The sequence below is a fragment of the Schistocerca americana genome, chromosome 1 (genome assembly GCF_021461395.2).
Source record: "Schistocerca americana isolate TAMUIC-IGC-003095 chromosome 1, iqSchAmer2.1, whole genome shotgun sequence".
Classification (NCBI taxonomy): Eukaryota; Metazoa; Arthropoda; class Insecta; order Orthoptera; family Acrididae; genus Schistocerca; species Schistocerca americana.
The window spans coordinates 361,321,771-361,345,712 of NC_060119.1; the positions used below are offsets into that span (position 1 = coordinate 361,321,771).

General features: G+C 40.5%; 1 protein-coding gene across 2 annotated transcripts in view; it reads right to left on the reverse strand.

The window, feature by feature from the left end:
• Positions 1–19,180, reverse strand: part of LOC124600024 (PAS domain-containing serine/threonine-protein kinase) — a 218,715-nt gene extending 199,535 nt beyond the window's left edge. Inside the window, exons 1-3 of one of the 2 annotated variants that reach the window (XM_047136127.1) lie at positions 19,152–19,180; positions 18,596–18,650; positions 18,406–18,503 (exon numbers count right to left, since the gene is read on the reverse strand). In XM_047136127.1, the coding sequence (XP_046992083.1) occupies positions 18,406–18,503; positions 18,596–18,650; positions 19,152–19,171 (173 nt within the window). In that variant the 5' untranslated portion in view covers positions 19,172–19,180. Of the gene's footprint in view, positions 1–18,405; positions 18,522–18,595; positions 18,651–19,151 lie in introns of both variants that reach the window. The other variant, XM_047136126.1, reaches the window with a different exon arrangement.
• Positions 19,181–23,942: the final 4,762 nt, after the last annotated feature.

Sequence of the window (23,942 nt, forward strand, 5' to 3'; positions counted from 1 at the left end):
AAGAACTGAATTTCTTTTCATTATCCGTCATACTTACTGTGCTGAATGAAATTATGTAAAACAGCTCACAAAATTTTATTTAAAACAGAGGAGAGCCCACAAGCACGTTGAGCGACAACAGAGCTCTACAAGTAAGGCTTTCAACTTCTTTGATCACTGTGTTACATTTTTCTGAGTTGCAACCCTCCATGTGAGGCTGTTTAAATGTTGCCCCACAGGCATGGGCATCTGCAACCACCAATCAGTTTGGCTGTGGGCAGGTGCAGTTAGCACTGGTTACCCGCTAAGTGGCCCTATTCCACCATACATTTGCCTTGTTCTGTTGTGCACACAAGTCACTTACCCATCCCCACAGGTGCTCAGCAGAGGCATACAATTGCTTATATTTTGAAGCAGATGCCTGTCTGCTCATACATGAACTGTTTGCCCACCTATGCCCCCCACGTGCCCACCTGCTCTAAGTTGACACCAAAGAAAGTTTAAGCCAAATTCACACTTACTGCATATCAAAATATGCCTGCCTCTGTTGTATATAATGTAACTGATATTTTAGTCAAGCAGGACAAATTTTTTCATCCAGTTTCCATATCATGTTGTACCTGCATTTGCTGTATCTTCCAAAATAGAGGTCTGATGTGCTATGTCTGGACACCACAATAATACCCCAGCAGTAAGTGTAGCAGCAGCATTAGATATATGCCTTCTTCAAGATGTGGAGAAAGGGCTACAAAAGACACCACACAGAAACAGATGCTTAGAACTAAAAATTAAATGGCCTTCGCATGGGTAAAAAGTAAAACACGGCTGACAGGCCACACACCATTTGTTAAAACAGCCAATACCTCAGACAGCAAACTCAGGCGGGAACGTGAACAATTAAAAATGGGCATTCCATCAGGAAGTGGTGGACAGTTAAAACTTAGGCAGCGCCCAATGCGCAACCCAGTTAAAATTACCTCCTCCCAGCGCAACGGCCGAGTGGAGGTCGTCCAAGCCACTGAGAGAGGCTTAATACTCCAGAGCTTATTCCCATTAAGGGAGGGCCAATGGCGATGCCAAAGTGACACCACCTCCTGACAGATGGCAACACAGAGATCACTGGAGGCAATACAGGAACTAGTGGGCTGAGGTATGATGACTGCAGCCTTCGCAGCAGTGTCAGCAGCCTCATTTCCTGGCAGACAACATGACCAGGAACCCACATAAACATCACACTGGCACCACCAAGAGGGAGCAAGTGACAGTTTTCCTGGACCCGGTGCACTAGGGGGTGGGCGGTGTACAGCGCACATAGATTTTGAAGGGCGCTGAGAGTGTCTGAGCAGAGGACACAACTGCAAAGTCTGTCTCCGTGGCCTGATACAGGGTGAAGAGCTCAGCTGTAAATACCTAGCAGTGTGCCGGAAGCCGATATTGAAAAACAATGGGGCCAATGATAAGGGCACACCTGACAACACAAGTCAGTACGAGAGCCATCAGTGTACACAAAAGTACTATTGTGAAGTTCCATGTGAAGGTAGTGAAACTGAAGACTATAGAGCAAGGCTGGAGTAGAGTCCTTAGCAAGTGAATGAAGGCCAAGGTTAACACGGGTCACTTCACGAAGCAAAGGTGGTGAAGGTAGTGTGAAGTTAAGCTGCCGCATCACGTGCCAAAAGCAGGCTCCAGGAGGTTACAGAGAAGAGGGACGTGCTCCATACTGGCGACTAAAGGAATCATTGAAGGAGGAGGCATATGATGGGTGGCCACGCATGGCAGACAAACGGCATGTATACCTACTGAAGAGAAAGTCACAGCGGTAGGACAGTGGTAGTTTAGCAGCTTCAGCATACAGACACTCAACTGGGTTAGTGTAAAACATGCCAGTGGCCAAACAGATGCCACAATGGTGGATAGTGTTGAGATGGCATAAAATGGATGGACGTGCAGACACATAAACAAAGCACCCATATCCTGGTTTCAACGGACAAGGGACCAGTACAAACAGAGGAGAGTGGTTTGATCTGCACCCCAGAAAGTTCCATTGAGGACATGTAGGACATTGAAGGCTAGCATAGAGCGAGTTGCCACGCAAGACACATGGGAGGGCCAAGAGTGCTTCCTGTCGAGCCTTGAGCCCCAGGAATTTTGTAGTTTCAATGAACAGAAGAGCAACAGGCTCAAGATGTAAACATGGTGCGAGAAACCAATTGCACTGCCAGAAATTCATACAGAGTTTTGTCAGTGGAAAAACGAAAGCCATTGTCAATGCTCCAGCGGTAAAGATGATCAAGACATCACTGCAGACACCGCTCAGTGAGACAGGTCTGTGGAGAACTGCAACAGATGGCAAAATTATAAGCCGAAAGGGAGCCGGAGATGCCCAGTGGGAAACAGGCTGTTAGAGGGTTAATGGCGATAGCAAAGAGGACGACACTCGATCTCTTAAAAATTCCTGAAGGAAATGGGGCAGGTGGCCACGGAAGTCCCACGTGTAAAGACTACGGAGAATACCAGTTTTCCAGCATGTATCATATGCCTTCCTCAAATCGAATAACACAGCCACAGTCTTGGATTTCTGCAGAAAACCATTCATGACATGGGTGGACAAGGTAACGAGATGGTCAACTGCAGAACAGTGTGCTCAAAATCCACACTGCGCAGTCATTAGTAGCTTGTGAGACTCTAGCCACCGTATCGGCCAGGTGTGAATCATATGCCGTCGCGCACGCACCTACATGCCGCTCCACTCTGTCTAGCTACCACTACTACCCTAACCATGGCCCACATAAAGCAAACAGCCCTCAAGTCCACCGCCAGAAAGACGCTGCGCAAAAGCATCGAGAAGTCCCACCACTACAGGCCGGCCACAGTCGCCCTGCGAGAAATCCATCACTACCAAAAGAGCACAGAGCTGTTCATCTGCAAGCTGCCCTTCCAGTGCCTTGTGCACGAGATCATCCAGGACTTCAAGACCAACCTGCACTTCCAGAGCTCCACCATCATGGCCCTGCCGGAGGCATCTATATCAATCGTGTCACCATCACACTAAAGGACATCCAGCACGTGCAATACACCCATGGCAAGCGCATCTAAACGGCCCTGCGGCACCAACATGTGGCAAAAACACAAAAGAAAACACAGCTAGTGAGAGATGAGGCAGTAGCTAGGAAGAACGTTTTTGTCTTTACTGGGCTTAGGTATGGGTATGATGCCAACGTCCGGGAAATGTGGCCTCTGCCCAGATGCAGTGTACGTATTAAGCAGAAAGTGTTTGCCACAAGAGAAAGGTGCTGCAACATCTGAATGTGGACAGCATTTTACCCTGGGACAGAGGATCGGGATGAAGTGAGAGCATGATCTAGCTCCCTCATAGTAAAGGCGGCATTTTAGCGCACACAATTCTGAGAAGAGCCTCCTCCACTTGTTTCTGATGGAGGAAGGCCCAACTGCCCAAGGTGTTGGAGATAGCAGTAGGGTCCACGATGACATTGTCTGCTACTGTCACAGGCCAGAAATTGGCAAACGGGTCTTGGTCCCAGAGAGCCATTGGAGGTTGGCTCACACGACAGAGAAAGGGGTGGAACTGTTAAAAGAACTAGTGAATGAAATGTGGCTAGCTTTTTTGCGATCCCAAAGAATGTGACGACACTGCATGCATCCGTTTATAATGAATGCAGGACGACTGTTAAAAACACGCAAAGCTCATTTCCGTGCACGAACTGCATTGCGGGGTACCTCATTTCACTAAGGGACTGGGACACAGAGTGGTAAAGAGGAAGTGCGAGGAATGGAATGTTCTGCAGCAGTAAGAATAACATTTGTGAGATATTCCATGTGGTCGTCACAATTGGAGAAATCTTGTTCTTTGAAGGTCGCCAGGGAGGAGTAAAGCTGCCAGTCAGCCCTAGTAAGCTGCCATATGGGCATGCACGCAGTAGGTGTAGTAGTCAGCAAACAGACAGCACTTAGGAAACGGTCGCTCGTGTAGGCGTCAGAAAGTACGGACCACTCAAGACGATGGCCAAGCTGGGCAGTCCAAATGGGAATAGGTGTGTGAGCAGTCAGAAAGGACTGTGGGTGCTCCAGTGTTAAGGCAGAAAAGGTTGAGTTGATTATGAAGATCAGCCAAGAGGACACCTCTCTGACAGGTTCTGGGAGAACCCCAAGGTCGGTGCTCATTAAAGTGACAGAGTAGCAGAAATGGGGGAGGTAGCTCCCAATAAGCTGAAGGAAGTCTGCCCTGTTGACATCGGATGGAGGGATATAAATGGTACAAAGAGAAAAAGTCAGGTGAGGAAGGAAAAGGCGAACTGCAACAGCTTGAAAATGGGTAGTCAGAGAGATGCACTGACTATGATCATCATCCCATATGAGCAGCATGATGCCCCCATGGGATGAAATGCTGAACTCGGGGGGTAGGTCAAAACAAACCGGGAAGAAATGTGAAAGCTCAAAGCGGTCATTAAGGATGCAATTTTGTTTCCTGAATGCAGACGACAAGGGGATGCTGCCATGCTAAAAGCAGCCATAAATTCTCCTTGTGGGACCAAAGATCGTGAATGTTCCATTGGAGGAGATTCATGATGAGGAGGAAATGAAGGGGTGTCCACCTTGGCAGCTGCCGAGTGACAGCCTGCGAAGATTCGCTGCTACAGGGCACAGAATCAGGATGATCCTGCTCCATGAGGTCCACAGAAGCATCGGCTTACTTGTGATGTCGGTCTGTGGAGTCTAACACAGAAAAATGGTCGGCGGTGCACACTGGTGACACGAAGACTGGCTGGGCTAAGGTATCACATGGCAATATCGGCAAAGAGGATCTTCGAGTCAGCAAAGGAGAATACAGTTTGCCTTTGTTGGACTTCTTCGAGCCTTTCCGGTTGGCAGGGGAAGACTCAAATGCTGGTTGGCTAGAGGAACGTGGAAAGTCTTCACGAGAGTACTCTTTTGTCCTTTCTGGCCTACCGGATGTGTAGCTGGCGGCTTCGCCCCTTGAGGCGAGAGTTTGATGGCTTGCACAGCTGGACAAGGGGATGGCAATGCTACCTTGATACTGGGCAATTTCAGAACCTCAGAGCTAAATTTTAGGTCGCATGTCTGCATGGCAATGTCCTTCTTGGAGCGAGAGGCAGCAAGAACAGAACTATAAGTGTCAGACGGGAGAACAAAGGGTTTGCGACTAGTCAATAACTTGGGAGGGAGTGGGTAAGGCATTTTTTCCTTTACCCGGATCTCTGGGACAGCTGGCTCATCAAGATACATCGGACAATCCCAAGAGGAGGCAGCATGGCTACCACTGCAGTTGATACAGTGAAGACGGTGAGGCTGACTATTGCCCTTGTGCGCATCCCTACCACAGATTAAACATTTGGCTGGGTGTCGACAAGATGTTCTAGTGTGGTTGAAATGATAACACTGGTAGCAGCGCATTGGGTTCGAAATGTACGGTCAGACTGTGATAATTTCATAGCCTGCTTTGTTCTTGGATGATAGCAACACACTATCAAAGGTGAGAAAAAGAGTGCAGATGGGCACTAAGGAGGAATCTACCTTTTTCATCACCCGATGGACGGCAATGACACCCTGATCAGAGTATGATTGGATTTCGGCCTTGGCCAGACCGTCTAATAGACTAGTGTACATAATACCACAGAAGAATTCAGCTTTGTATGGGCCCCGACACGAACAGGATAGCAATGGAGAAGTGAGGTGGCAAGCAGTAGTAGTGCTTGAGAATCAGAAGTAGTCACCAAAAGCAAAAGAGAGCAGGATTTCACAGGGCTGGCAATTGCATCAATACCTTTCTGAATAATAAACAGATTTACCGTGGCATAGGACTGACCGTCTTCAGTAGTGAAACCACAAGGAACCATGGTGCAGCTGGAAGGGTCTTCGACTCATTAGCCTCATTTCGTATACATTGATTGTGAAGACAATTTGCTCACTGCGAGAAAATCCCCCCGTGATTGCCAGTGTCTCTGATGGCGTGCTCCTTCCAACTGGGGGACCCCTTCACACGGGGGCACACCCGCCTTAGGTGACTGTTCACACCTCAGGTTACACCTGACAGAGGGGCCAATTGGCAATTTGGGAAGGTAGCAGCTCAGGCAATTACCCCTCCCTGGGCCTGGCTTCTACCACGGGTTATGTGCAAACCCTACCTGTCGACCTGGTGCTGGAAATTACGCGTTATCCAGTCACCTGTTATGTGTCAAATGCATGAGCCGGCCGTCAGTAGAGCACAGGGAGGACTAAGAAAAGAGGAACCTCAAATACTGAAGCGGAGGAACGAGAGAAGGCAAACGAAGAAAGGAAAAGGGGACGAAAAAACAGTGGTGAGCCTGTTCTTATGTCAGCAGCTGGACAGTGTGGAACATTCCCAACAACACCCCAGACAAGTTCCCCAATAGAGGGGAAAAAAAATAACAAGAGGATAGACATGCAGCAGGGAAGGGAAAAGATGCTGCAAAGGCGGGGGCCCAGCTGCAGCCAAGCACAAACCCACCAAAGAGTGGCAAGCCCGGGGAGGTGGGGGGCTAATTTAATGAAAGTGCACTTATGATGTACCCATAGCTTCTACATTATGTACTCCTGTTGTTAACTATTGGTGCAATGAATGGTAGGAACTGAACACGACATATCATGTGTCGGTTGACAATCAGAATGCTCGTTCTTAATTCTCTATGGTTTATAAATAAAGTCAGTTGGCATTTTGTTCTATCAGGTTAAAATTTCCAGCAAAATCAGAAATAAGACATATAGTTAGGTTACTGTAAAGATGAATGTTTATCTCGGGCTAAGCCAAACATCAATCTATAACAGCAATCATTTTTTCACGTTGAGATTTGACAACTCTGAACTCACAGCCAAGTATTCACATTCCAACCCAAACTAGGCCTCGGGCTATGCCACCTGTCAGCGCCACCACATCTATTTTCTTACAGCTCTCAGATATCAAAAACTGATCATTTGCAGTCTGCCAAAAGAAATCACATTCAATGATTCCCCCTGGCTATCATATACTAAAGTGCTCGTCATTTATGACGGCGGCCGAGTTTATGTTCGTTCTGCGCATCTGACGTCACAAAACACAGTCAGCCAATGAACAGAGAACAACGTTGCCAGAGCTCGACTATAGTGCAGACCACGGACGAGTGCCTTCAGTTTTAGAAACTTTCAGTCATAAATAAAGTGATTGAACAAAGGAGTGTCTTGATAGCAGACTTTTATAGAAAATTTGGAAAAAAGCATTCTTTATACCAATTGCTATTAATTAATTAAACCAAACAAGCAATAAGCCTCCTAATTCAGGCGATAGCAAGGAAAGAAAGGTGTTTGTATCATTCTCACTAACCGCTTTTTCGCAATAAAGAACAGCGGTAATTGTTTATTTCCTACTGTACTTCGACGAAACGTGAGTAATTGATAGTCATACCAACAGTGTTTGTCGGTATTTTGGGTGATATTTTAAAGTCCTTCAAGAGTTGTATTAAATGTTGTGCTGCGTTAGCGGAATGGTTAAAGTGCTTGGCCACGAAGCGAAAGGTTCCGAGTTCAAACCTTATTAGGTGCTTAATATTTTCTATATTTAAAAACAATATCGATGTGTCTCACTTCATTAATTTTATTCGTTTGAATGTAATTTTTTGAAATTCTAATGGCAACTATACGCTATGGACTTTTACCTCTGCAAACTCTTCAAAATTTTGTGCAATGATTTACTGCATCTAATGCTGCACAATAACTGCGTTGAACTTCGAAACAAAATTAAGTCATTTATAGGGAGAAGGTATCAGTTTAGAAGATTTGTAAAAATCAAATTTTTGGGCCAAATAGTATTTGTGAAATCGAATGATAAAGTGTGTCAAAGCAGTCGAAACACCATGTGTCTGCACAGGCGAGCAGTGCAGTGATGACAAAATCGCGCACTGCGCGGAATGCGGAGGGCACGTCTCTGTAGCAGCGAAAGGGTTAATGCGGCCGTGGTGGCTTTACTTCATAAACTGCGCGTTCCCCCCTAAACGTAAGTTTGCGAACTATAGTATGGCGCTGCTTATCTTGTCGCGTGCAACTGGCAACGCAGCAATCTCCCGCGTCCGGGCGGGCATGCGCGAACCGCCAAGATAAAAGAATTGAACTATATCACCCAATTGGCTGTAACTAATGGAAACTAATTGCCAACAGTAGGATGCAGCCCCATTTCAGAATTCCATAGCATACACAATGTTAACAGTGAAAAAACGAGTAGGAAGGGGCTGATCCAATTCATACATGTCTGGATTGGCCAAGTGCCAATGCATATCATCCCTCTGTTTTGACTGCAAAAGACCAATAAGTGAGCAATCAAAACTACAGCAAACCAACATTCTCATACAGAACGGGAACATCAACTTCATTACAGTTACGCAATAGCAATATGAAGCAATAACAGTTCCCCCAGCTTTAGATGTGTTGTGCTGAAATAAATAGGCCTCAGACTTATCCCAATGATAAATGTAGAAATGCATTTTATTTTGCTTCAGACTTCCAAAGAATAATAGTTTTTTATCTCACTGTGTATACTGTCTGATTGTATGAGAGTAAGTCAAAAATTATTCGCACTGTTGATGTAACTTCTTACATTATTCATACGGTCCTCTTATTTTATTGTTATGCTGTTGTGGTCCTGCTATGAAATTTTGATTCTAATTCCTACCTTTGTCTTCCTTTTGTTGCAGATAGACCAAGGACACCAAAGAGAAGTTTTCACCAAAGAGGAGCAACAAGTGGTGATCCAGTTTTTGTGGTCGGAAAAGTGTGTCAGGGGCTGCAAGCCATGAAAGATCTTCGGCAAAATATGGGAACAGTTTCTTGCCACAACAGAGTGTCTATGAGTGGACTACAAAATCCAAAAATGGTGACAACTGTAATGCATGACGAAGAAGCCAGACAACCATCCACAGCCAAAAATGACAACAGTGAGTGTGCAGGTGACATAGTTCTGGTAGACAAACATGTGACTATTGATGAAAGGGCACATCATCTGCAAAATAGCCATGTTTCTCCCTATGAAATCATCCACAACAGACTTGAGCTTCATAAAGTCTGTGCAAGATCGGTCCATCAAGAAACTCACTCGGATACCTGCAAAAAAACATTTGGATCACTATTATAATGAATGTGATGGTTTCTTAGACAGAATCATCATTGGTGGTGAAACATGGATCCACCACTGTGAAATGGGGAGTAAACATCAGAGTATGGAAACAACCACAACTGTCCAGCAGGAAAAATTCAAAATCCAATCATTTGCAGGAAAATTTATGTTCTTTTTTTTTTTTTTTACGTGCGAGGCCCAATACTGGAACATTATCGGGAGAGCGGCACAACAATAAACACTGCGCATTACAGTGAGATGCTTACTGACGGGCTAAAGCCTGCAATTTGAAGCAAATGCCAAGGACTACTGTCAAAAGGTGTGTTGTTAAATGACCATGCCTGTCCACATACCATTGCCCACACTGCTGAAATGCTCTAGAAACTCAAGTTTGAAGTAATGGCTCATCCTACATATAGTCCTGATCTTTAGCCTTTCAACTACCACTTGTTTGGTCCACTTAAAGAGGAACTAACAGAGCTTTAATTCACCTTGGACAAGAAGTGAAGGCACCAGGAACTTGTGCAACAACAGATCAAGTACACTAGCAAGGGGACTATATTGAAAAATGATGTTAATGCACATGTCCTATTTGTATTGTAATAAAAGTTATAACTATGTTGCAGATCATTTTTTAATGCCCCTCATATAAGAAAACTAGTGCTTGTAAGTGCTAAATTACAGTTGCTTGACCAGATTTGTGAAGCCTTTATGTAGGAAGTTATATGTAGATATTGGCTCGTGAGCCACTACTGCATTTTATGTACCAAATTAGTAATTTTTTGGTGTTCTCATGTATGAACAAAACAAGTGTCACATAGTACACCCAAACAATATCCATATTGGACCAAGTATACGCTCTATAAGCCCTTAAACTTAAATAGATACTCTACAAGCTACTTTGATGCTAGTGACAAGAGTACTTCCCACTGTCCCATTTATTACCTTTACCGTGCCATTCACATATGGAATGGCGGAAGAATGATTGTTCAAATGCCTGTCTGTGCACTGTAATTGATTCAATCTTGTCTCCTCGGTCCCAACAGGAGTGGTTCAAACTCTTAAGTAGGCTTTTGCTTGATAGTTGTTGATTCTCTTCAAGGGCATGCCAGTTCAAAACCTTTCTTTGTACACATTTGAGGCCACAGATAGTACTATACAGCATGCATCCCACACACTTAATATTCTAGGATGGGTCGCACAAGTGGTTTTAGCAATCTCCTCTGAAGAATGACTGTATTTCCTCAGTATCTTACCAGTGAACTGAAGTCTGCCACACTTTCTTATAGGTAACTGTACCACCTGCAAAAAGTCTGCAGTTACTATTGCCTGCCAGAAGAACAGCAAGGGTCTCAACCCACTTTCTTGGAGCACAGGTGAAATGATTTCTGCTTCTGTTGATGGCTCAACATCCAAGATAACATGGTGTAACTTCCCCACTGAGAAATCTTCAATACAGTCATCAATTTCATTTGATACCCCATGTTTATTCTTTAATGAGCACTGAAGCTGTACTGAGTAAAATGCTTTTTGTGAGCCATGCACTAACCAACTGACCTATACAGCCATGACTCTTGACTTGCCCTCCCAGTGCACACTCCACAACATTCATTTACAAAACAATTCCATATTCTCCACAATATTGTTCCTTCCAGTAGTGCTAGTCCTGCATGGAACGCAGGAGAAGGTCTGTGAAGCTTGGAAAGTAGGAAATAGGTACTCAAGAAAGTAAAGCTGTGAGGTAGGTCATGAGCTGTGCCTCAATAACTTAGTGGGCAGGTGAACTGCGCATTAAATGCAAAGTTTCAGGTTGTAGTCCTGGATCAGCACATTGTTTTTATCTGTCAGAAGTTTCCTTTTGTCCCTATTGCTCATGGATGCTTTTGATAATCTCTCAGCAGGTGTGTGACTGTAGGGATGACAACCCCACACATTCACAACAATGATACAAGCTACGGACCCTTGAGGAGACCAGTGACCTTGCTGTACCTGAAACCGATCGTCTGTGCAACTAAAATAAAATGTAAGCATTACTAATTCCTAGGATTTAATACAGGTTGTCACAAGGTAGAGCGTGCTTGCTTCGAAGCCTCATTGTAAATAAAGGCTCTTTATTTTACTAGATGATGTGATGTCTTTTTACACATCACTTTAATCACACTTCAACCATGTTCAAACAATAAACTAGTTTGTATGCCACACTGATCTGCTTAACCATCTTAATGTTGAGTGGTTCAACATTTGTTTCCAATTTGCACGGTTCGTACAGCTCACTAATTTCCTCAGCAAATACGTGGTAAAGGTATACTACCAACTTTTAAATGCATGAATAACAATCTACCATAGTGGCTGCCACAATTTGAATTATAATATCCTTTCATTTTGTCTATTTCACTACTGCACAGTTTCTACTGTATAGCCAATTTCAAGTGTACGGTATAAAGAAGCAGACATGCATTTAGGTTAAAATGGAAACTTCCATTTCTTATACAATGTTAAAATGCACAACACTATTACACTTGCAAGCAGTATGTTACTTCAATGGTGTCATGTTTCTTTTGAAGCACAGGCACCCAAATGCATTTTAACAATGTATGGCTTATGTAAATTTGGACTGTAACCGAACATATCTGTTTGACTAGTTAGGCAATATATTTGAAAATGGCTACTTGACAAACTGTGCAAACAGTAAACATAACAAAATAAAAGAATATTTTAATCCCAATTATTACAGTCAGAATAGAAGATTGTCATTCAAAAAATTATTTCTACTGTGGACTCCTGCGTCACTAAAACAACTAACACACTAAAACAACTGAGCTACCAATGCATGACACACAACCTGTCCTCACAGCTTAAATTCTGTGAGTACCTCACCTTCTACAGTACAGTTTTAATCTGCCAGAAAGTTTCACTTTCAAACTATTTCTCTCCTATTCACCTCTCTAACAGGATGCAGAAAAAAGATCACTTCTATCTTTCTGTGTGAGCTCCGATTTATTTTATTACTATGATTATTCCTCCCTGCGTATGTGGGTGCCAACAAAACATCTTCGCACTCTAGGGAGAAAGTTGGCAACTGAAATTCCATTAGAAGATCCTGCTGCAATGAAAAATGCCTTTGTTTTAATGATTGCCTCCCCAATTCACATATAATATCCACCGTGCTTTCTCCCCTATTTTGTAATAGCACAAAATGAGCTGCCCTTCTTTGAACTTTTTCTGATGTTCTCCATCGATCCCAGCTGACGTGGATCCCACATCACACAGCAATACTCCACAAGAGGACATAAAAGTGTAATGTAGTCTGCCTCTTTAGTAGACCTGTTGCATTTTATCAGTAATCTGCCAGTAAATTTTAGTCTTTGGTTTGCTTTACCCACAAAAACCTAATGGTTACTCTGTAAATCATATGCAAGTTCCTGGCAGAGGATTCATCGAACCACCTCCAAAATAATTCTCTATTATTCCACACTAAGAATGCACAGAAATAGCTAACATCCATATTTCTCCAGGTGGTCTCCCCGTATTTTATTATGCTGATCGTTTCTCCCTATGTAGGTTTCTGTCAACAAAATTTTTTCGCATTCAAAGGACAAAGTCGGTGATATTACTTTTGCAGCAGACTTTTGTGTATAGGCAGATAAGATTATTCAAAAGTGGTATAACATCCTTACAACCTATGAATGAATTTGCTAGTCTCATGATGTCACTATAAAAAGTTATACAGGCATACTGTCCATATCAATTCCGGCAGGCTAGGAAAAATTCTTACCTTAATAGTCTCACATGTTATTGAATTTAGCATATGTTAAAATGAAGGACTAAGCAAGGGACACTTTTTTTTTTGTTTTCTCCAAAAAAAATTTCTGCTTTGAGATACAACCCTCCAAAGATGACACTGCACATACCATTTTGAAGTGCAAATTTTGGAAACATTTTAAAATGCTGTAGCCCTGGAACAGTTCTGGATATTTTGTTGGTTTTATTTATTTATTTTTTTATTTGGAAGATTATTGCTTTATGATCACAAAGAAATCCTCGATTTGGTCTTATCTGTCAAAGTCCTTTTACTATATTGTTCTGAACTTTTTTATACGGTATGGATTTTTTTCCAGTTGATTAGTACCATTCCCTGAAAAGGAGAGCTTCCACTTTTAGGTTGATATTTTGCCATACATAAAATCTGTTTTATTAGGTCACATTATCACATAACAGGCTTATAAAAATGAAAACCTAGACTTATTTAACATAATTTTAGTTTTGAAAGATGAGTAAGAGACTCATTTTTCAAGCATTTTAAATGGTTCCATAATGTATGTGAAAGGTCCAAAGACTTAAAGGTTTCAATTTATACAACTTCTGTGCACTCTGTTTTGTACTGAAATTAGCCAGTCAATGAACTAAAAATGTGTTCCACTGCTTCAGTTACCTTCCTTTGATATAGAGTGATGCCTTCCTGTTGAACCAATACGAACTGGAGCACTTAAGATCTTCGAAACATTGTGAACAGAAAGTGAGCACTGTTGGAGTTGTTGCTGTCCTATATTCAGCAGCTGGTCCATGTGGTAGCATAAAGTTCACTACAATTTCATTTAACTCATAACTGGTGTCTATAATGTCTGCAATCCACAAGTCAGTCATACACACATGCCACAAACATCCCCATTCTCAGGTCGTGAATCTGAGTATTATCCTGCTGTTTCTGAGGTGTTGGCCAAATTAACGAAATATCTTCTTTTATCTTCTTTCTTGCTTTTTAAAGTGCATGCAATATGAGTTCGCCCATCACTTTGAGTCCAAAAATGTGTCTTCTGAATTCCTTTCACAGGAGTAGTTAGTTTGGACCATTCTCTTTTTTCCGCTCACCGAATTCTTCGATTTCCTCTTCATATAAAAGAATGAAGGCTGTGGATGTGTAAGATTTCATGATTCTCGTAAAATCCTCAGCATTCTGAATCACAGCAGTATTTGCTCTAAAAAATTATGTTTTGTAGCATGGTGCTTCAGCAGGTCTCCTACACCATCACAAGGCCCCTTCCCGTGACCAGTAGCACTGTATACCCAGTCAGTTGGCACAAGCGACTTACTCAATTCAAACAGCCAGTAACGATTTTTAAAATGACTAGGAGCACCATCAGAAATAATGATTATCTTCTCTGCCCATTTGCAGTTGAAGAATTTTGCACACTGCTAGCAAAGTATGGGTTAAGTCATATCCTGTGTCATCAATTATAACAGGAACATTTGAGACCAGTTCTCAGCAAAATCACAGTGAAGCACTAAACATAGTTCTTCAGCCTGTACACACCCTTTCACTTCTGCAATGTGTTGCTGTTGCAATTTCCTCTGATGCTGGTATGTTACTACTTTCACTGACCATTTACCCAGCTCATCAATGAAACTGTCAAAGGCAACAGTTTTCTTAAATAGTTTATTTTCCTCCCATCACATATGTAATATCTGCAGAGTTATCTGCTACATCTTCCAGGCCAAGTGTCTGTAAAGACAGTCTTCCCTTTCCAGGGCAGTCACTACATTCTTGAAACAAACAAGTCTCTCACTTTATGACACAGGCTACTAATGGCTTCACATGCCCAACCAAGTCATATGTCATATGTCAAGTGCTCCAGTTAAGTTCTTCACAGATACCACACAGTTCCAAATTCGCATAGGACGCACATAAACAGACATCTCTATGTGGGTGTGGAACTACCTACTTAGGTCGTAGTGTATAAAATTTTGATCTTCCAGTATGTGAAGTTGTATAGTTGCTCTTATAAATTGCAAAAGTTTCTTTAATACTGTGAGTCTTGTACCTCTTCACTTTCATAACTTTTTGACCTTCAACTGTTACAGTTAGTGTCTTTTTTGTTGGCACAATGATGAGAAAAGTCCCATTTATCTTCCAGGTAAAATGACTGCACTATTTGAACCTGAGCTGCTTCTAGAGGATGACCATAATAGTGATCTGGTCTTTCAAAGACTCCTTTTACAGACCTCACATTTCTTGATTTGTCTGCCATGTACTTTGATACTGATGGAACGTGGTTCAAAAATGTTTTTTGAAAATTTCTCTGGAATAATAGTTAAAACTTGCACGTTTTCACTATAAGATGCAAAATCATCAACATCTGTACTGATATTTGTGAAAAATATCTGGGAAGAGGTGAAAGAGTGCTTTGATTCATTTTCTTCTGAAGATGGGATTTCTACCTTAAATAGTGTGGTCAGTTTTGTTGTAGTGTATTCAGCCATAGCTTTCGCAATTTCTCTGCACTTTCTTGATGCATAGAGCTTATCACTCTACTTCACTGACCACGGTTTCTTGGCTGGGCTAACACCTACCTCTGTAGTTCACTGATTCAGGGTATTTAATTCTTCCTCTATTGATGCAAAATCTGCACCATGGGAAGCTTCACCTTGTTCTGACACTCTCATTATTGTTATTCTGTCAAAACATTTACAACACAAGAAGTTGTTACTGGAAACATCTTCACTTTGAAACAGTCTTCAAATGAGAACATGTATTCCCAACCAGAAAAAAGTCTGGTTGTTTTGCTTGTCTTATATATATCACTCTTTTATGGATATGCAAATAATCAGTACACTTAACTCTCCCCTGGCCCCAGTCAGAAGACATTTCAAACAGCCCTTTTCACAAAAAACATTGCAACTGTGTCAACTAGCAAATTCCTCACAAAACACAGAACTCACTGGATGGTCTCAGATTTCTTAGAAACCTCTTCAGTAAACAAATTTGCACTGAACAACTACAATACAGTAACCTGCAATGAACAACCACGACAAAGAAACTGACAGGAAACAACAACAAAGTGTAAGAAATATCTACAATAATGAAAATGAAAAGAAATAACTGCAGCAATGAAAATGAAAAGAAATAACTGCAGCAATGAAAGTGATAAGAAATAAAAATAATCATTGTAACAAAAAAATTAGTAGGAAACAACTTCAGCGAAGACATACACCACCCTTGGGGGTGGGGAGGGGGGGGGGGGGGGGGAAGAAGAAGTTAAAATGTAACCTGTCAAACTTAAAAGCGGAAGCTCTCCTTTAGAGAGAATCTAACTTTCCTGGGTTGAAATTTAAAAAAATGTAAATTATAGAATTCAACAGGTGACAGTAAATGAACTATGACAAAAAAAACACCTAACAAAAAACCTAGGCTACAGAGGTAAAGCATTTAAAAAAAAAAAATTCCGAAATTCGCATCTTCAAACTTGTGTTTGCAGTGTCATCTTTGGAAGCCTGTATCAGGAAGTTTTTTTTTTTTTTTTTTTGGAGGAAACAAAAAAAAAAAAAAATACGCATTTCTTCCTTACTCCTGAATGCTAAATTCAATAACATCGAGACTATCAACGTAACCCCCATGCCTGAAGTGATATGGATTATACCTATACCATTTTTAATTTAATTTATGGTCCTTGTCCTTTCCTCAGCTAGAAAAACAAACTGTTTCCAGAATGAAATATCCCTCAGCAATAGAGTGACTCCAGATTTGAAACTGGCTGACAGATTGAAACTGTGCGCTGGTCCAGAACCTGGAACCTTTGCCTTTTGCAATCAAGTGCTTTATCAACTAAGCTATTCATCAAGTGCAATTTATGGCCCACTGTCACAGCTCTGATTCCTTTCTTCTAGCAGTAGAAGTCCCAGAAGGTACGAAGTTATGTTTGGAATATAGGAGAGAGGTATTGACAGAAGTAAAGCCAAGATGATGGGTCACGAGTCATGCTTGGATAGCTGTCGGTAGAGCACTTGCCCAAAACAGGCATGGGTTCCAGTCCAGGAAGTTAGAAAATACTTTTGTGCTTTACAGGCTATAGAGGTGTGGGCTGTCAATGTGTATCCAGAAATGCTTTCCAATGTTCAGCATGAGCCAACAAAACAGGGGATAACTGCGTGGGAACTGAGGAAGTGTTACAACTGGCAGCCACCAGTTCCCATCACTCGATGCACTGAAACATCGATCGCAAAGATACTTTTTTAATGACTATTAACTTTGAATTAGAGTGGAATAGTTCACTGGTTCGAAGAAACTTTTCCTTTTACAAATGAGGGTCTGCATCTTCAACACCACTTTAGCAAAGAAAATGAACTGTCTACTTTTGTTCTGTGGTGTTGACACTTGTTTGCTGCGATGGATTACATCTGATCACAGAGCTGTACTTTGTGCCACATACAATTCTTACAGGGTACGCAAAATACTATTTTTCTTTTCGTCAAAAACCTAAAATCAACCACCATCTTTGCCATTTACTTCTATCACCAATGACACTGGATTTTCAGTGAAGTGAAATGTGAGTTTGCTAATTACAATATTTTCCTCAGTGTAACTAAAAGATACAGTTTAACTGCAGCAGTAGACTTTCCAATCAACAACTACATGCTCATGGAAGACAATTTCAGTAGATGGTTTAAACTGTCTATTGAATGTGATCAGCAGCAACTTTTAATGTTGAAAAGCATATTTTGCAACAATTATTCAAACACTCAGTTTACAAATGGGTAACCTTCTGTAGCACTATACATCTTCATCCTCAATGTTGTCATACACAAAAATGTTGACATGTGCTTAGGTGCACGATCGAGAAAGGAACTGAGAATTACACAAAATATTCTGTGTACTTCACACAGGCTCACACCACTTTACCGACAGTTCTCTAGAATTACATCACAGTGTCTCCCAAGAGACAGCTACCGAATGACTACCCTAGGGGTCGAAGTGTTTACCTAGGATCAAAAATACGCAGTTAGCCGGCAGCACATTCAAAATACTAGAGGAAGGAATGTTACATTTAACATATCTTTAATTTCAAAGCACACTGCACAAAGATGGAGAAACATGTGGAGGTCAAAGAGTTCATTTTTCATTATTCTCCTGCTGTTTTATGTTAAAAATCCCTTCTACCTTTGTGTATACTTCATCCACAATAGAGCAAGATTTTGGACATATCAAATTATGTTGACGCATGCATTCACTTCGTTCATATATCATTAGGTCAAGAAGATTACTTAACATCAACAAACATTATTGTTGCTTCCTACATCAGCTTCGCCTACATTAACACTTAAGCATACACACTTCCTTTGCAGCACTAAACGAGTCAGAAAAACCAAACGAATTTCCTTTCATAGGCAAGCTACATGTATATTCAGACATCTCAGCTTTCACTTCTCTTCCTACTCATTATCAATAAATTAGCGAAGAACATACATTGTCTTAGTTTATATACTAAGTATACAAGAATTTCGACGATACGAACCTTATTCTGTCTACTGGCGAAAGATAGCATTGTAAGCCATGTTCTGCTATCTTTCTGATGCCACGACCTGTGGCATTTTGATCCCACTTCAGTATTTTCTGAAAAGAGAAACCCAACTACGTTCATCTATTTGCAACACAACTGTTCCTGTTTCATGCGTCAAAAGGAAAAACAACTGTCATAAGATTACCCGTTCACTCCTTGTTAAAGTCTTCGGTGTATTCCAAACCACAGTTGTGGGTGATCTGTAAAATTCGAACACACACTAAGCAAACGTAAAATAAAAATTGGTGGATTTTTCATCTTCTAGTCCTATTTTCGTGTCACGTTAATAGCGACAACCCAAGAACAATTCTCATTTTCGGTTCATACCGATAACACCGAAATATAGCGTGAAAAATACTGAAATATTTGAAGATTCGCTTATTTCTCGACTTTTTAAATGGTATCAAAACACCACAGAAGTGTTCTATAAATAAAATGTTTATTTCTGCTAAGAATTTCACGGACAGAACGCCTCCCTCTGCTGAAGATGTGTCTATACAAACTGATCAATACGGCAGCTTCGCGACCGCGCAGACTGTTTGGAGTTGGGAATTATTTTCTATTGTTAGCAAATGAATTTGGAAATTTTCACACACTTTCGGTGTTATAGGTAAGAAGAAATAACTTTAACGTGCTCAAAACTTGGAATTTAAAGATCCTTTACAGCAAGACAATATCAGTAACTCATAATTTTACGTTACCCATTTGAAAATTCCGCCATGTTTCTACAGCAGTCTATCAAACACAAACTGTGCTGAAGTCGCACGATACAAATCAAGATTCTAATGTCTCTGACACCACAGCTTATTCCATAGCAGTATGTCAGCACCCTAAACCCATTCAGATATAGTTATTTCATTACTCATAAACGACAGAAATATTTGTCATTGTTGAAATTTAGATGAGTGTACAGTGAACTAAAATGACCTAAAGAATTTGTACATTTTAAGGATAACTAGCATTGTTATACAATTCAATATTTCATTACGCTGAATACACATTAGAAATCAGTAGAAAAAGAAAACGTTCAAAACACATTAAACATGTATTGCAGATAAATTCTTATATTAGATTGTGAAGGACTGAAATATTTATTAACATAGACGATGTAATCCAGTACACTAAGATTTGAAAATGAATATCACATAATCTCAGTTATAGGGAGGGCAAGTAGCAAGCTACGATGTAAAAGTATAATATTGTGAAACTGCGGTTTGTCTACAAAAGAGCCCACTTAGGAATACATGCTCCCTTTTGCTTTAGTGCGTGGGATCTAAAGGATGTACAGTTAAAAAAGCGCACTAGAAACATCGCAAAGATAGTTCAACACTGGTGGCGGAGGTGTGTTTATAGCCATACAAAATGCGATAACATCTTGTGACAGTTGTAATGCTTCCGAATGCGAAATAATTTTGGTGAAGACAAATATTAAAGGTGTATCAAACAAGGTCATGGATGCGTTTACAGATCCCTGCTGCAGGAGCAGCAGTGGTGGAACATTTGAATGGAAACTTGGAGAACATTTCACGTAAATCTCCTGGGCATATTGTAGAATAGGGTGGAGACTTCACTTACCATCAAAGGACTGGGAGACTCAAGTGATTAGGGCAGATAGCAGGAACAGGGAGTGGTGTGAAATTGTTTTGAATACCTTATATGAAAATTACATTGAGCAGTTAAGGGGGGGGGGGGGGCAAAGACAGGTGGGAAGTGATACCAAGGAACAGGGGCCACAGAAACAGAACAGTTTCTGACACTTTCATCATTGGCACAAACAACAGATTTACCTTGTTGCGTCAGTCAACTAATGAAGAAGATCAAGTAGATGTAAGTGTAGTCAGTACTAACAGACTTTCACTAGGAAACCAACTGTATCAAAAAATGTAGAAAGTAGGAGGAAAATTCTATTGTTAGGTAGTGGCCATGGAAGAGATGTAGGCCAGATCTTGCACGAAAAATTAGGTGACCGGTACCACGTCACAAGTATTTTGAAGCCCAGAGCATGTCATAGCCAAGTGATAGAGGATGCACAATTACTGTGAAAGGGTTTTACAAAGCAGGATCATGTTCGTGATAGTAAATGGAGCAGGAAACAGTGTTGATAGGGATCAGGGTTACAATATTGAGTGTGACCTGGTAAAAATAGCACCTGCAACGAAACATACAACTGTTGATTTGGTTACTGCTTTCATACAGTGTGGTTGATCCCAATTGAACAGCTCTGTAAGGAGGGTCAGTATGTATCAAAAAAAGTAGAAAGTAGGAGGAAAACTCTATTGTTAGATAGTGGTCATGGAAGAGGTGTGGCCCAGATCTTGCACGAAAAATTAGGTGACAGGTACCACGTCACAAGTATTTTCAAGCCCAGAGCACGTAATATCCAAGTGATAGAGGATTATTGTGAAAGGGTTTTACAAACCAGGACCATGTCGTGATAGTGAGTGGAGTGGGAAACAGTTTTGATAGGGATCAGGGCTACAATATTGAGTGTGACCTGGTAAAAATAGCACCTGCAACGAAATATACAATTGTTGACTTGGTTACTGCTTTCATACAGTGTGATCGGGCCCAATTGAACAGCTTTGTCAGGAGTGTCAATATGGAGCTAGATCAGCTACTTCAGGCGACTACTTTGTCAGGCATAGGTTTGGTTCCTGTTGATGGTATTTGTAGGTGGGACTTCATAAGACATGACCTGCATCTCATAGGATATGGAAGGGTAAATTGACGGAATGATAGCATCATCTTTAGAGGGGTTGGGTTTGAAACTCATGGGAGTACTTCTTTTTTAGTCTAATAATTTAACATTTAGTGTAATAATTCAACATTGGTTGAAATTAAGCTTAGTTAGAAGCTTAGAGATCCAGGTACTAGAGATGTTAAAATATTACAAGATTCTCATAACAGTACGGTGAAAAATAAGGTTAGTATATCACAAGATCCTCACAACAGTACAGTGAAAAATAACGTTAGTATATTGTATCAGAATATTAGGGCATTAGAAAACAAAGTAGATGAGCTTCTTGTTTGTTTAGAAGATTTAGAAACTGAGGGTGGAATAGATGTACTGTGCCTGTCTGAACATCATATAGTGACAGGTATGGGAATGGTAAATGTAGTGTGGATATAAGCTTTCAGCACTGTAAGTAGAGACATTATGAAGAGAGCAGGAGTTGCCAAATATGTTAAAATCTGTCATACCACGAAAATTTTGGAAACTAAAACATTTTGTGTAGAGCAACATATAGAATCATGTGCAGCTGAGCTTAAACCAAATAAGGGTACTTTTACAATTGTATGTGTGCACAGGTCCCCATTGGGAAATTTTCAGCTATTTCTGAAAAACTTGTATTATTTGTTGTGCTATCCGTCAGACAGAGGGAAACAAATTATTGTTTGTGAGGATTTCAATGTAGATTTTCTGAAAGAGCCTGACATAAAGCTTGACTTTGAAGCAGTTACTGATGTCACTACTCAGGTCATACAAGAAAGCAGCACGCTGATAGATAATGTTTTTATAGACAAAGATAAATTTAATGAAATAAAAACTTTTCCTGTTAAGAATGGTGTGTATGATCATGATACACAGCTAGTTTCAGTATATGACATAGCTCCATACAATAATGCGAAATAGTCCTCCAAAGTAGTGCATTCAATTAATGATTTAACAATTGAAAATTTTAGTGAAAGCTTGCAACAGTTAGACTGGGATGAGGTGTACAGGGACCCTAAGGCTAATTTAAAATTTAACGTATTTGATGACACTTTTGTGAGTATAATTGAAAACAGTTTTCCTAGGAAAACAGTGAAATATAATTGTAAGAAACCATCTAAAAAGCCATGGCTTACTAAAGGGACAAAAATATCTTGTTAACAGAAAAGGGAGGAGTAATGATCCAGAAACTCTTAAACATTTTGAAACTGCACTGTATTTTATTTAAAAATCCAGAAGTATGTGCATTATGTGTGAGATCAGCACATCAGATAATAAAATTAAAACAATCTAGAACATTGTTAATAGGGAAACAGGACAACTGAGCACACAGGAAGACTGTACTTCTATCAGACTCAATGAAAAGTTTGTTAACAAGAAGTCAGAAGTAGAAAACATTTTAATAGCCATATTTTAAGTGTTGAAGAGAAAATAGGATCCAGCTATTCATTAGAAAATGCAAGGAAGAATATGGAAGAGGCAATACCTATGTAATTTGATAAAATTGAAATTCAACTCACACCTCCTACTGAAATTAGGAAAATAACAAAATTCACTCAAAAGTAAAAGCTCATATGGAATTGATGGCAATTCCAGCGGAGCGCTAAAAGCTTGTTCCCAACAGATAACATCATCCAGTAGGATATTTTGTGATCTCTCAAAGGCTTTTGATTGTGTGAATCATGAAATTCTTCTAGATAAGCTTAAGTATTGTGGTATGAGTGGGACAGTGCACCAATGATTTAATTTATATTGAAATGGAAGAATGCAGAAGTCTGAAATTAACAGTACAGATAGCAAAAATCAGCAGAGTCTTCTAACTGGGGAGGTATCAAGAATGGTGTCCAACAGGTTCAGTTTTGGGTCGCTTATTGTTCTTAGTATGTATTAGTGACTTGACACTCTACACCCACAAAGATGCAAAGCTGATTCTTTTTGCTGATGATACAAGAATAGTAATCATACCCATCAAACAAGAACGAGTTGAGAAAATTGGAAATAATGCCTTTCAGAAAATTATTAAGTGTTATCTGCCAATGAACTCTCCCTAAATTTTGAGAAAACACAGCATGTATAATTCAGTATAGAAAATTGCATAACACCACTGATAAATATAGATTATGAGCACAACTCTGTTCCTAAGGCAAAATATTCAAAACTTCTGGGTGTGTGCACTGATGAGAAATTGAATTGAAAGAAACACATCGATGATCTGCTGAAACAGTTAGGTTCAACTACTTATATTATTATGGCTATTGCGAATTTTGGTGATAAACACATCAGTAAATTAGCTTACTATGCCGATTTTCATTCACTACTTTCTATTGGCATCGTATTTTGGGGCAACTCGCCATTAAGAGAGAAAGTATTCATTGCACAAAAGTCTGTAATCAGGATAATAGCTGGAGCCTACCCAAGATCAGCTTGCAGATGGTTATTTAAGGAAGTCGGGATATTCTCAGTATCTTTGCAATACTTATATTTAATTATGAAATTAGTCATTAATAACCTTTCCCAGTTCAAAAATAATAGCCAAGTGCATACCTACAACACTAGAAAAAAGGACAATCTGCACTGTGCTAGATTAAATCTGACTTTGGGACAGAAAGGGGTGAATTATGCTAGCACAAAAATCTTTGGTCATTTGCCAAATAGTATTAAAATTCTGACAGATAACCAACCAACATGTAAAAACAATTTGAAAGAATTTCTGAATGACAACTCCTTCTATGAGTACGCATTAGATGAATCTTTAGATATGAAGTAGTAACTGTAAAAA